At 45.1% G+C, this 13,794-nt stretch overlaps 2 protein-coding genes across 3 annotated transcripts in view; both read left to right on the top strand.

The window, feature by feature from the left end:
• LNPEP (leucyl and cystinyl aminopeptidase) overlaps positions 1-2,288 on the top strand; it is a 49,952-nt gene extending 47,664 nt beyond the window's left edge. For both annotated transcript variants that reach the window (XM_058044056.1, XM_058044057.1), the window contains one exon: positions 898-2,288. In XM_058044056.1, the coding sequence (XP_057900039.1) occupies positions 898-1,029 (132 nt within the window). In that variant the 3' untranslated portion in view covers positions 1,030-2,288. The remainder of the gene's footprint in view (positions 1-897) is intronic.
• A 5,829-nt stretch (positions 2,289-8,117) lies between these two features.
• On the top strand, positions 8,118-10,376 carry LOC131096219 (acrosin-like). Its single transcript, XM_058044535.1, has 5 exons — positions 8,118-8,179; positions 8,459-8,671; positions 8,976-9,241; positions 9,522-9,658; positions 10,056-10,376. The coding sequence occupies exons 1-5, from the start codon at positions 8,118-8,120 to the stop codon at positions 10,374-10,376; spliced, it is 999 nt and encodes a 332-aa protein (XP_057900518.1).
• Positions 10,377-13,794: the final 3,418 nt, after the last annotated feature.

Here is a 13,794-nt window from a genome sequence, read left to right as displayed (position 1 = left end):
AGAGTATATATATCAGTTTCTTTCCCTATCAGTTGCTTTCCCTATTTCACATATGGTAAATATATGCATAGACACTGGGAGATTATATACTGAGTCTGTGACAGAGTTGCATTACAGAGTTGAACCCAGTTATTGGTTTATCCTGGTCTGTTTTCCTGTACACTGGAACACACTGTCTCACAAAGTAATGACTTGATCTATATGTAATTTTGGTCTAGATTTTGTAGACAAGATTTGCTTTCTGTATCTCTGAAATGTGATACTGTGCCATAAAAACTGCTTTTTGCTGTTTTTTTCCATCATCAATCGCAAAGAGTTATTGTGGAAGTTGAGTATCAGTCAGGAGTTGTTTAATAGCTTTCAGAAGGCTCTGTTGTCTTCCTTAAGAAGGCCTTGAAGTTAATGTATCAAGAATTGTTTATGGTTTAGTCTAATGTTTTCATTCAGATAATTTGGTAGAGATTGGTGTTAATGGTTTGATCCATAATATTTTAGGTGTTAGCATTGATAGTTATAATGATGATTGGGTGTGGGGGCTATTCCAGAATGCTGGAGAGGGTTGCTTGCAACAACCAATTCTTTGTCACAGAATAGCACTCCTTTTTCAGAACTCTGCATACTTTCTGTTGGCTTTGTGATATGGTAAATGAATATCTGTTTATTGGTGAAATGACATATTGAAACCAAATGAGTTATTGGTGCTGTATGTGTGAAAAATGCTTTCCTTGCATTTTGGGAAAACCTTTGAGAGGTTTGTTTACTGCATAGATACAAACAATTCTCAAAAACAGATTTGCTGCAACATGTGTGTGTAGCCTTTGCTGCAGAACTTATTTATCTGGCTCATACTGATTTTAATTAAGATTTTCTTTTTCTTTCTTTATTCTTGCTATGCAGGTCAAGTCATTTTTTGAGTCAAAATCAGAAGAGAGTTCTCAACTGCATTGTGTAAAAGAGGCAATTGACACAATTCAGCTCAATATCCAGTGGATGGAGAGAAACTTGGCAAAGCTACAAGAACTGCTGTAGTGCATATAATACTGTGCTGTGTCAGCCATTTAGGAGCTCTGTCAGCAGTTATTGTGTTTCATTTGCAAAAGCCAGGGTGAAACGAGGATCACTGCAACATTGCACTATTAAGGAATCTAGATTGCTCAGGGCATGTCTCAGATAAATTTTTATTTTCCTTGAAGCATTTTGAGCAATATATAAGTACTTACCCTAAAACTGTTTTCATCTGTTGACCAAACATCTGCACAAATGATTAAATATAATTTTGTATGTGAATCTTATGCCCTTTCCTTTGAAGTTGTGTTATAGTTTCTTGGCAGAGGGTTAATACTGACAGGTAAGAAAGAAAGAGTTACCGTGACTTCTTTGCAGGCTGCTCCATTGAGCAGTGGATTTTTTCTTAATGCAAAACTGTATGTGGTTTCCACATTTGTAGATATAGAAGCTCTTGTGAAACAGAATTATATTTCAGATATGTAAGTAGTAGTGAATGTTATAAAGTTTAAGAGGCAAAATAAATACAATTCCAATTCAATTTAAGTTTGGATTTTTTATTTTTGTGGTGTTCTTTAGGAATTACACACTAAAAAAAAATCTTATACTAACAATATACAATTTGATATGTAAAACTGGCTGGATGGTAATATGGAAAAGAAGAAACAGCAAAGCCAAGCATTTTAGAGATGAGATTTCCAGAAACAGGGGTGTGGCTTTGGAACTTGTACTCTGAATTGATCAGATAGTTTTGAGAATCTCATCATTAATTGTTGAACTTTAACTGATTTTGCAGTATTGGTCTCTGACCAGCTGCACAGAGTTGTATTTTTTCAGGTTAGTTCATCTGTTAGACTGATACTGATTTGTGCCCTTTTCACTACTGATTTTCAATTTCACCACTTGATGCAGAGCATTTGCAGTTGATAGATTAGTCAGTCACTTCATTTTTGTAAGCTTCTGGTCTTTCATTGCCTGATAACTTGGAAATCACAGTGTAATTTGTCATCATTGTTCTCTCTTCATGGCCTTAGCTTTAGGAAAGCTTCTAATTTAGATCCTAACGATTTGTTTCTCTGCTATTGTAAAAAATCTTGCGAGACAAATCCTCAAAATCTTTTAAAGAATAGGAGCTAAAACCCTAATGTGCAACACTATAAAGATACCTGCAGTGCAATCTGTGTCTTTCAGAAGTGGTGAAAAAAGCCATTTTGGAGTTACAGTGTATATATATACTCAATACATGCAAGAATAAACATACTTTTTATCTTTTCATTTCACTACCTTTGTATCTTTTGTGGTTTCATGCTAGCCGATTTTTAACTATTAAATTATGGAATGAGAATTGCAATTAAGTATATTCTTGGAATTTTTATACTCTGTGTGTTATTACTTTGATTCCTTCTGTATTTTAAATCTTTCAAATTCTACAGAAATACTATTTCCATCTTTGAATATTTGTGTATATTATGTGTGTTTTTGTATGTATATGTACATATATACGCCATCTTTTTCTTCCTAGTCACTTCTTAAATTAAATTAGAAGTCAATTGTAAACTTCCACTTTTCTATCTCTGCTGCCCCCTAACATGTGTTTTATTTCATTCCTGGCCACAGTATTGAGTCTTTAAAAATTTAAAATCAAAAGTGTGCAAGAGGATCCCATCTTCCTCCTGATTTCTGCGCTGGAATTCTAAAAATTGTCACTATTCTATTAAAATGCTTTAGTGACAACTATGAAGCAATAACTTGGAGCTGAGTTTCAGACAAGAAAGTGTACAAATAAAATCTGGAAAGTTGGGGAGGTTTTTTCATTTTACCATTTGTAGCATATGCATACTTTTGTTATGTCAGTTGTAGAGGTTTTAAAATTGTTTTTCTGTTAGGGAGTCTCCAGCCCTATTAAAAAGTTGTATTGGAGTCAGTTCCTCCTTCCATGAGAAATGCTTAAATACAATTCTCCTTTTTTGAGTGTATTGGGAATTGATGAAGACTGAAATATCAAAGGGCTGGTGCAAGGCAGACTGCCTTTGCTGGCAAAGTTCCTGTTGGATATGGCTTAGGACAGGGTGAGGGTCAGGAAAAGGGTGAGATGTCAGTGCAGGACAGAGAGCAGAAACCCAGTGTTAGGAGGACTGGGAAAAAGCCTCCAATGGAAGGTGAGGACTGCCACTCCACCCTGAGAGCCAGAGAGAGTTGGATGTCCCATTAGCTGGATTCTGGTTAGAGGTAGTGTGAGTAAGGCTAATAAAGCTTAGCCATAGGTGCAGTTCAAAAACTTGAACTGTTCAAGGTAACCCAGGTAATGCAGGATTATGGAATTCTCAGTATAGATAAGTAGTACTTAGTAAGTGAGATTACCAGATGTAGGACACCACTTATTAGGGCTGTACAAAATGCAGACTAATAGGCTGAAGTGTAGTAAGCAAATGTTTCCTTAGATGCCTGAGGAGTTTACTTAATGAGCCAGCCTTAGCAATGCTAGAGAGATAACTACAGAATTTGAAGATCCAGCAGGACTTCCAAAAAAGGATGTGGCATTGGGGCAGGGTTGATTTGGGAGAGAAGGGCTGTGTGACAAACCAAGCTTGGCCACGCCCAGAGGAATGTGGCTTGCACATTACCTTCAGTGCCTTTGACGCTATTGACACAGCAGCCCCCTTTCATTGGTGGTGCAGCTCCTCAACTCAGAGGCTGTGCAAGGACAGAGAGGCCTCACAGGGCTTGATCCTGCACTTGATACTGTCTTCCTCTTCAGCTCCAGATCTCCAACTCCATTGCTAAATTTCAGTGGTGGCAAGAGCAGAGGGCTGCTTAGATCAGCAAGCACCTGCAGCTGCAGAAAGTGTTCCAGAGAGCAGAAGGCAGAGCCCAAGGATACTGCCATTGTGGGCACTTCTCTCCCATCACAGCCAGCAGCAGGGATTTACCTTGCCATTTCTTTCCACTCAGCATCTTCACCCTCTCTCATACAGCTTTCATCCAGCTCAGAGAACAAGTCATGAGGGATGTGCTGCTCATTCTACTTGGTCCTGAGGATGAACTGTACCCACTGGAATGGGGTGCCTGGGGACAGAATACAAAGCTCCATCCTGTTACTGTGGCTGTTGTGCTCACATTCAAAGTGGGCATCAGATGTGCACCAGTTCAGCCATTATTACTGGGCTAGGTCCTTACCCCTAGGTCTGTGCAGGTTTGCCCAGAGCCATGGAGGAGAAACATCTGTTTCATCTCTGCATAAGGATAGATTGCTTTCTTCCCCACACTTCCATTTTTAAAGGCAGGATCCCTCTAAGGAAGCTGTGTTTAGCTAAAATACGTGCTTAAACTGCCCTAAATGTAAAAAAAAAAGTCTGGGAAAACGTCATCTTGCTAAACAACACCACTTGTCCCTCACAAGAACAACTAGCCACATGGACCTGCCTGCAGATGACTCACATAGTGCCCACATAGCCCCCAAGAGATTAGTGAGTGATGTGGATTGTTGCAGTCGTCCTGCTCTGTTGGAGCAAAGGCCTCCTCTTTCTGATGCTTTCTGCTGTGGGGTTCATGATGCCAGTGGTTGTGCCTGATCAGTGGTATCTGCACATCCTTGCACAGGATTCAGAGGTCTGCAAAAAAGTGGCATCTGCTCTCAATACTGGGGAGCCAGCTGATGCAGAAACTGCAGTTAAATCAGTGCATCCATCCAAGGAAGAAATACCAACTTCTCTTGATTTCATATTCATTGTATCCCTTAATGGTGCAGTCCTGTCCTTTCTTTGAAGTCCAGTTTGCTCCAGCTTTGCAACAAGCGCAGGCAGCAAGTGTTCCTGAAATTAAACCTCAAATTTCAGCTTTGGCTGAACAACTCCAATTTGTTCATGACTCATTGAATAAAAAACTCAGGTTTTTTTGAAAAATCTTTGCATGGCACAAAGTGACAAGATCAAATCAGCCCCATGATGATCAACTCAAGAATAAAAAAAAAAATCACAGAACAATGTCTGCACCCCATCACATCATTCTTCTGACCTCTCCAAGTTAGGAGCAGCCTCTGTGAGAAATCCACCTATGAGCTGTCCAGCCCTGTGGTGAAGGCTCACACTAGAGCTTCTGGGGAGGCTTTCTCCCTTGGTTTAAAAGCTCTAATATTTGTTTAAAGACTTTGGAAATAACTGTTTATTAATGTAGCATCACAGTGTATTTTGCTGCACATGCTGTAACACTGTGCAGCGGGTGTAGGGACTTTGTGCAATGGACAGACCCACAACACTGATGGCCCTTCTACTGATGGCCCTTAGCAGACACCCCTTTCTGACTTCTCATACTGAGTACTGACAGCATTGCTCATCATTCCCCAGTTAGTCGCTGCCTCTTCATCTGTATAGCAGGGGGAAGGTACAAGCTGGGGCTGGGGAAGTACAGCTCTCTTATGTCCTCCCAGGCATCATCCACTCCTGCCTCCATGCAATCCATAACCATAATCCACACCTCAGCATGGCTTCTCCGTGCGCAGTTCTAAAAACACAGGCTTCTAGTTTTTCCCATACCCATATAAAACACCCTGTACTATCACCTATGTTGAATGCAGTAGTAACCTGAAAGTATTTATTACAGAGGGAGAGCCTGAGAGTTTCAGACCAAAAGTAAATTTCCTGCCCTGTTCCTAAGGGGAAAAAAAACCCCAGGGGAGCAAGGGAGGAGGGGGAATTTCCAAACTGGGGGAAATATCAAAGCAAAACCAAAACCCTGCAGTTTTGACCACAGCAACTTTCAATGTGCAAAGATGACAGCTGCCGACCTCCTTAGATCACACTTGGCCAAGGGATGTGGCCATGAACAACAAAGATCCTCAAGAACCTGTAAGGGTGAAATTTGTGAAATGTACCACATGATGTTCAGGCTTCCCTTGGTTCAAACACATTTTCCAGGGAAAACCTTTATCCTATTTTTCTCTTTTTTTCTCCTTTTTTCTCTGTATCTTTTTTTCCTCTTTTTTCTCTCTTTTCTCTTTCATTTTTTCCCCCTCTTTTTCTCCTTTTCCTTTGCAAAAGCCAAAGGTATCAAACTCATGCCCACTTTGCCCAAAATACCACTGTTGGCATGGCATTGTTGGAAAAGAAATGAAATTTAGCAAAATGTTTAATTATAGTGAGTTGTGTGTGAATTGGTTTGTTAAAAGCAGTTTTGTAGCCATTGAAAGTGTGTTGGGTTTTGTGTGTAACCTAGCAGGTAGTCTTAGGGATTTAAAAAATATTTAAACTAGTGCAGGAAAGTAAGAATGCTAACCTGTCTGGAGGCAGCACACAATGCTCTTAGAATAAGATAAGCAGAAGATTAATGATCTTGTTTGTGAACCAAGGAATGTATCACAAGGGGTCTGTGACTAGGAAAGGGGAATGGGGAACTGTTTCTTGGAGACTTTGTTGTGAATTGCATGTATAAGAGGGAAGCACCCATACGTGAATTTGGGGGCTCGGACTTTGGGACGCTAGTCCACCAGCTCCCCGGGCCCTTAATAAAGCACCCACAAAACTTATCCGAGTTTTGTGTCATTTATCAATCGGGCAACAGCATGAAGAGCATTTCTGCCTTAAAAGCCAAAGAAATGCAGCAACAAACCGAAATAAATCTTTTTGTTTCCCTTTTCCCCTGTAACCAAGGCAGGGGAAGGGCTTTGTCAGATTTACTGAGTTCAAAGACACAAAAGCCCAGCCTCATCTCGGGCTTAAGTCAAACTACAGCTTAAAGGCGGGCAGCCTGGAGCCTAAGGCATGCTAGGGAGGGATTGATGGCCTGCAATTCAGACTGCAGTGGACCACAACCCTTTCCTTCTGGGGCCTGCTGATGCAAAGGTTGCCTCAGTGGTAAAGGCCCACTGTGTCCTGCCCACACTCCTCCTCCACATGTGTGTAATGGGCCAATGGTGACTTAGTTGCTGTAGAAATAAAGTGGCCTATTTTCACAGATAGCCATGTGTGCAGTCCCACTCATTCTCCTGTGTGAGCCAAGGCCTCCCTGAGCTGGGATTTGCAAAATGCAGCTGTGGGCAGGCAAGTCATGCCCAAAGGGAAAGGGTCCCTCCAAAGGGCTGGAACTGGCCCCTCAGAAAGGAGGGCAAGGGTGCAGTGTAATAAGGGAATGCAAATCCTAGGGGTTTTCAGGTCTTGGAGACAGCAGCTGGAAATGCAGTGTCTTAGGCTTCTGACATCTGATCCTTCTGTGTGTGTGCTGTGCAGCACACAAGGGAACTTGAAACTGGACTCTGGCTATCTGGGCAGGAACCTTCCATCTTTTTGGTCCTCCCTGAACTTCATCAAAGAAAGCTAAGAAAATTGGAGTTTGGTAATCAAAGAGAGGAATTTTTTGGCAGTAACTGAAATGGCAATCAAATGCACAGCCTCTGCTGTACCTCTTGAAATAGAGGTAAGCTGTTCAGCAGTCCAATGGAAACAACTAAATGAACAGGCTCAACTGTAAAGGTGCTCTGGCTTCTTGAAGGAAAATGACTTTTAATTAGAATTCTTCACAGTTAGTTTCTAAACAATACCAAAAGAGTTTAGGCATTGAGACTTTCTTTTCCTTGAGGCCTCAAGTTGCATTTTAGTTGATTTTTCTGTCTCAAGTAAAGCAAATGAAAACAATTTCACAAATTGTTTTTAAAAATCCAAATGTGTGTTGCTTTTAATTGTTGTTGCTGCAAATTCTGCAGGATTTTTGGATGACAAGTAAAATCTTGTTTCATTGTCACAGTGCTGGCACAGGTTGCCTGCCCAAAGAAGCTATGGATGCCCCATTCCTGTTACCATTTGAGGCCAGCTTGGATAGGACTCTGAGCAGCCTGGTGTAGTGGAAGGCATCCATGTGCATGGCTGGGGTTTGAAACTAGTGGATCCTTAAGGTACTTTCCAATCCAGACCTTTCTGTTGTTCTGTGGCTCTATGTTGCCCTTCCCCCCACCGCCTCCAGAGGTCAGCACCGTGCCCAGAACATGGAACCAGTCCCTCTGTGACATCAGCTCCGGGGCCAAGGGCACTGCGGCTGTGCCAGTTCTGTGGGCACTGCATTGGCAGCAGCACTGGAGGTGACAAGACCTCTCTCCTTGCAGCTGACTTGTGTCTCTGACCACAATGATTCTGCTGTGTATCCTCATCCTACTGGCTCTGTGCGGGCCTGCACATGGAGCCTGTGGGTAAGTAGCCCCAGGCTTGACCTGAGGAGACCCAGGCAAAGGCTGAGGGGGCTCCCTCAGGATGCCTGCTTGCCACCAGTGGCCATACCAGTTTCCAAAACCCTGAGCAGAAGCCTCAGTTTATCACCAGCGCCCAGGCTGCTGGCACCGCTTGTCTACAGGGCTCAAGCAGAAACAGGCCGACATATGCCCGGGCCCACCCACCTCTGGCCCTGCTGGCTTTGCAACCAAACCTTGTGTAAGCCTTCTCACAGGACAGTAATGACTTTCTGCTTACAGAGACACCTGTGGTCTCCGGCCCATGGGTAGTACCCTCGGCTCTACACGCGTTGTGGGTGGCTCAGATGTCCTGCCAGGGACTGGGGCCTGGGCAGGAATTGCCAGTATCCGTTGCTACTGGAACCCACCTATGTCCATTCATGTCTGTGGAGGGACCCTCATCAGCTCACAGTGGCTCCTCTCAGCTGCCCACTGCTTTGTCAACCGTACCAAGTAAGGAGGACCAGGGTACAGGGATATCCCCACACCACCAGTGCATGCTATTCCCATCCCATTTCCTTGCAGTGTGCCTAGCACCAGGCCATTGCAGGGCCCAGCTGAGAGACTGCTCAGGCAGAAGAGTGGGCTCATGCCACTGCTTCCTAGCAGCCTCCAGCTTAACATATCCCGAGTCCACTTTCACTGTCTGTAGTTCTGTCTTTCCTCTCTGCCTCAGGAAGCAGAAGGCAGGGAAGTGCTGGGCTGTCACAGCACATAATTCTACATCCCCTCACCCCTCTCTCCATCTGCCTTCCAGCCCCCTTAGCGAGTGGGCCATCGTGCTTGGGGCCACTTCATTGGCCCAAACAAGCCCTGATGTGGAAGTGCGCCGCATTAAGCGACTGATCATGCACGAAGACTACGTTCCTAATCTTGAGTTCCATGACATGGCCTTGGTGGAATTGGACAAGCCAGTCCGGTGCAGGTCCAACATTCAGACCGCCTGCCTGCCTGCACCTTCGGTGAAATTGTCAAACATGAACAACTGCTACGTTGCTGGCTGGGGTGACAGAATTGTAAAATGTGAGTTCCCATAAAGGACCTGTGCCCTGAGGGCATGGCTGGCACAGCAGGGAGGGATGGCTGGGGCTTCCTGACAGCAGAGGCCAAAATAAGAGTTGGGCTGTGGGACATATGCCTCTGGAGAGATGGGCCTGACCTGCTGCCCAACGCCAGACAGCAGTGACACAGCACTCCAACAGCTCTCTAGAGGCAGAACCAAGCCGTAGGGAATGATCTCAACACACAGGCCTGGAGAATGGGCAAGGAGCTGCTGGGAACTCATTCCTTTCTCTGCTCACAGCTTCAGGTAGAGATATCCTGCAGCAGGCCAAGGTTCAATACATCAATAACGAGCTATGCAACAGTAGCGAGTGGCTCAGTGGGTACATCTACGACTTCAACGTGTGTGCTGGGCAGGGCGGTGTTGGCACCTGCCAGGTAGGAGCATGCTATAGTCCCCAGTCCCAGCAGTGTGGGCAGCCCCATCACACCACCCAAGCACAGCCTAGCACCTGCTTTCCCTGGCCAGTTGCTCTCCCAGCCCCAGCTCTGCACCACCACTGGAGCTTCTGTCCTCTTTCCCATCCATGGGTCCTTGCTCAGTGAGGGTCCAGAACCCTGAAACATCCAAGCACAGGGGAGACAGAAAGCCCCCATTACAGTGGGCCCCCATCCTGCTCCCAAGGGAGTCAAGGTTCTGCAGGTCCCACCACTTGAGCAGAGCCTTGCTGTGCCAGGAATGCAGTTCTGGCAGGGGCTGGGAGAGTAAAGGAGCCAGCTCTAACTGCTTTCAGGGGCATGCAAAAGCACCTTAATCCTCTCTGCTCTGCTACAGGGTGACAGTGGGGGGCCTCTTGTCTGTGAAGACAAGCGCGTTGGCGCCTTCTGGCAAATTGGTGTGACCAGCTGGGGAATAGGCTGTGCCAGACCCAAACGGCCTTCAGTCTTCGGCTCCACTCAGTACTACTACAACTGGATCTGGAAAATGTCGGGAAGGAAGCCAGTTACTCCCGCAGTTACTCCAGCGCCAACCGCAGCCCCCCAGCCGACAGTTACAGAGCCAGCACAACCCTGTCCATTTCCACGTGAAAAGCTGAAGCAATTCTTTATTATGCTGAAGGATATCTTGCAGTACCTAAAGGGAAAACTGTTCTGAACTGCAGAATGCATCACCTGCAGTTCAGGCTATAGTGGACCACAACCCTTTCTGTCAGAGTTATATTAATTTGAATTTCATTAAACTGAATTAAATGTTAAATTGTAAGCAAAAAACAAAGGATACCTGTATTTTCTGCTCTGAGAATACTCTCCATCCAAATTTTATAAAATCCTACTGGCTTCATCCTCATCTAGGAAGAATAGATTTCACACTCCCTTCTGTACAGATCAATTCCTTCCCTACAGATATTAATATATCTACAGTGGAAAAGTAGCATCTGCCGCCTTAAGTCTGCAACTACAAGTGCAAGAAACACAACACTAGGGAAACAAGAGAAAAGGAAAAAAAATGGTGCAGATGGTGCCCTGTCATTAAGAATGTGAAGTCCTCCTCTCCCCTAAGGATTATTTTTGTCCCCATCAGATAGTAACTGGGTTTTTTAACCAATGTAGAAACCTAAGCAGTAAAGAGTTAATGCATTGCTATGCCCTAAACACCAACAGCCATGAAGCAGGCAAGTTATAACAAGATGTGCCTGGAAAGGGGAGCCATATGAAGGTAAGGCAGCACCATTCTGGAGCTGAATTTCCTGTTCGAGTCCATGGTGACCACACAACATAAAGAACAGCTTAAGTGCAGGAGAGGGGTTAAGGAGCAAGCAAGACCAATAGAGGGAGAATCAAGACCACCAAAAAATCCACAAAGCCCCTCAGCCCATTTCCAGAAAAGTCCAGAATACTGGGCTGCACATGCTACCTCATTTGTATGAAGAGTGAGGAACCTAATCCCAGAATGGGGAAAACTTATCTATAGTTATCTATATAAAACTTATCTAACTTCTCCATATAACTTTCACCAGACAGGCTGGGTGGCATTCTCTCAGGACCTGGGACACCTGTTGGCTGGGTCAATGCTGGACCCAGGACCGTGAACTTCTTTCCTCTCCTACCTGATTTCTTTTTCCCTTCTTCTTCCCTCTATTATTTTATTCTTTTGTTTCTCTTACTATTAGAAGATAGTGGCAAAACATATACCAATTGCCATGCTGAATGTGTAGTTTGTTAGTAAGAGTTTGTGAGGTTTTTCTGGATCCTTTTGGGTTTTGCCATTCCTTTTCATCTGTGAACATCTACAAATCTTGTCCCCTTCCACATAGAAGTGGGATGTAACACCAATGCACAAACACTCCAGGAGCTGCACCTGCCTTCTCCAGTGCCAGTCCCTGGGCTAAGGATCAGCTGCACATCTCACCCTCTCTCAGCAGCAGTCTTTTGTGTCAGCATGTCTGTTATGATCCAGCTACTGACAGACACTTCCACCTGAGGCGCAGACACCACCAAAGTCAATAGTATGGATTTTATCTAACAGTCAATGTGCAGTAGAGAGACAGACAGAAATAGCAGAGAGGAGGGCCAGAGGGAGAGAAAGAATGAGACAGCTTAACTAAAAAGCTATCACCGCACTTGGATCCAGGAAGCATCCTGTTGCATCTTTCCTCACCCTGGTCTTCTTGCTGATGTGGTTCCCAAGGTGTTCAAAACTTTTCGCTATCTATACATTTTAGCAAACAAAGGAATTAATGCTTATTGACTACACTTAGAGTTGATTTTCAGCACAGTTGCTGGGTTGACTTTCTGTGTGGATTTTTTCTGTCCAGTATCAGTGCTCCTCCACTATCTGTTTTTTTCCTGCTAGTCGGAGATAACACCCAGACAATCTTATCTCATGTTCCTCTAAGGTGGGTTAACTTACAGCCTGGATTTCACAGAGGCATGTTCAGGGAGGGGGAGCTTCAGTCATCACAGATGAGCAGTTGCTTCTTTGGAGAGTTTGCCATGGTGAGAAAAGTCCTTCAGTGATCTTAACACATCTTGGAGGGGCAAGAAACCTCCATTCTTTATTATACAAGGCGAGGAATATAGTTACCAAAGATTAGGAAAAGACTGACTGATTCTTTGCTTCAGTTTTCAACAATAAAGACAGCTTGTCCTCAGGACAAAAGGCCTACTGAGCTGGTAGATGGGGACAGAGAACAGAATAGCTTCCCCTGTCATCCAGGAGAAAGCAGTTAGTGACCTGCTGAGCCACTTAGATGCTTACAAATCTATGAGACTCCACAGGATCCATCCTAGGCTGATGAGAGAGATGGCAGAACACCTTGCCAAGATGCTTTCCATCATTTACCATCAGTCCTGAGTAACCAGGGAGGTGCCTGATGACTGGGTTGGCCAATGTGATGCTCAGCCATAAGAAGGGCCATAAGGAGCACATGGGAAACTACAGGCCTGTCAGCCTGACCTTGGTGCCAAGTAAGGCTATGGCACAGATCATCTTGAGTGAGGTGACTCAACACCTACAGGGCAGCTGAGGGATCAGACCCAGCCAGCATGGATTTAGGAGGAACAGATTGTTCTTGACCAGCCTGATCTCTTTCATGACCAGGTGATCCAACTGGTGGATGAGGGGAAGGCTGTGGATGTGTCTACCTGACCTTCAGCAATGCCTTTGACACCATCTCCCCGTAGCACACTCTTGGAAAAGCTGGCATCCCACAGCTTGGACAGGAGCACTCTTTGCTCTGTTCAGAATAGGCTGCACAGCCAAGCCTGGTGTGGAGGTGAACAGTGCAGCATCTAGAGATGGGGGCTGATTACCAGTGGAGCCTCCCAGGGATCAATTCTGGGGCCAGTCCTGCTGAATACATTTATTAATAGTCTGGATGAAGGGATTGAGTCCACCATTAGCAAATTTGAGATTGCACCAAATTTGGTGCAAATATTGATCTCTTAGAGGGTAGGAGGGCTCTGCAGAGGGAACTGGACAGGCTGGATAGGTGGACTGAATCCAACAGTAAGAGGTTTAACAAGACCAAGTGCTGGGTCCTTCCCTTGAGTCACAATAACCCCCTGCAGCACCACAGGCTGGGGATGGTGTGGCTGGACAGGGCCCAGGCAGAAAGGGACCTGGGGGTGCTGGTCCACAGCCAGCTGGACATGAGCCAGCAGTGTGCCCTGGGGGCCAAGAAGGCCGAGGGCATCCTGGCCTGTGTCAGGAATAGTGTGGCCAGCAGGAGCAGGGAGGTCATTCTTCCCCTGTACTCGGCACTGGTGAGGGCACACCCTGAGTGCTGTGTCCAGGTCTGGGCCCCCCAGTACAGGAAGGACGCTGAGATGCTCAAATGTGTCCAGAGGAGGGCAACAAGGCTGGTGAATGGTCTGGGTAATAAGTTCTATGAGGAGCAGCTGAGGGAGCTGGGATTGTTTAGCCTGGAGAAGGTTCAGGGGTGACCTTATCAACCTCTGTAACTCCCTAAAAGGAGGGTACAGCATGTGGGGGTCAGTCTTTTCTCCCAGAAAACCAGCAAAAGAAGAAGACAAACTCTTAAACTGTACCAGGGGAGGTTGAGGCCAGACAT

This window comes from Melospiza georgiana, chromosome Z, assembly GCF_028018845.1.
Source record: "Melospiza georgiana isolate bMelGeo1 chromosome Z, bMelGeo1.pri, whole genome shotgun sequence".
NCBI lineage: Eukaryota > Metazoa > Chordata > Aves > Passeriformes > Passerellidae > Melospiza > Melospiza georgiana.
This window is presented reverse-complemented; position numbering and strand designations above follow the sequence as displayed.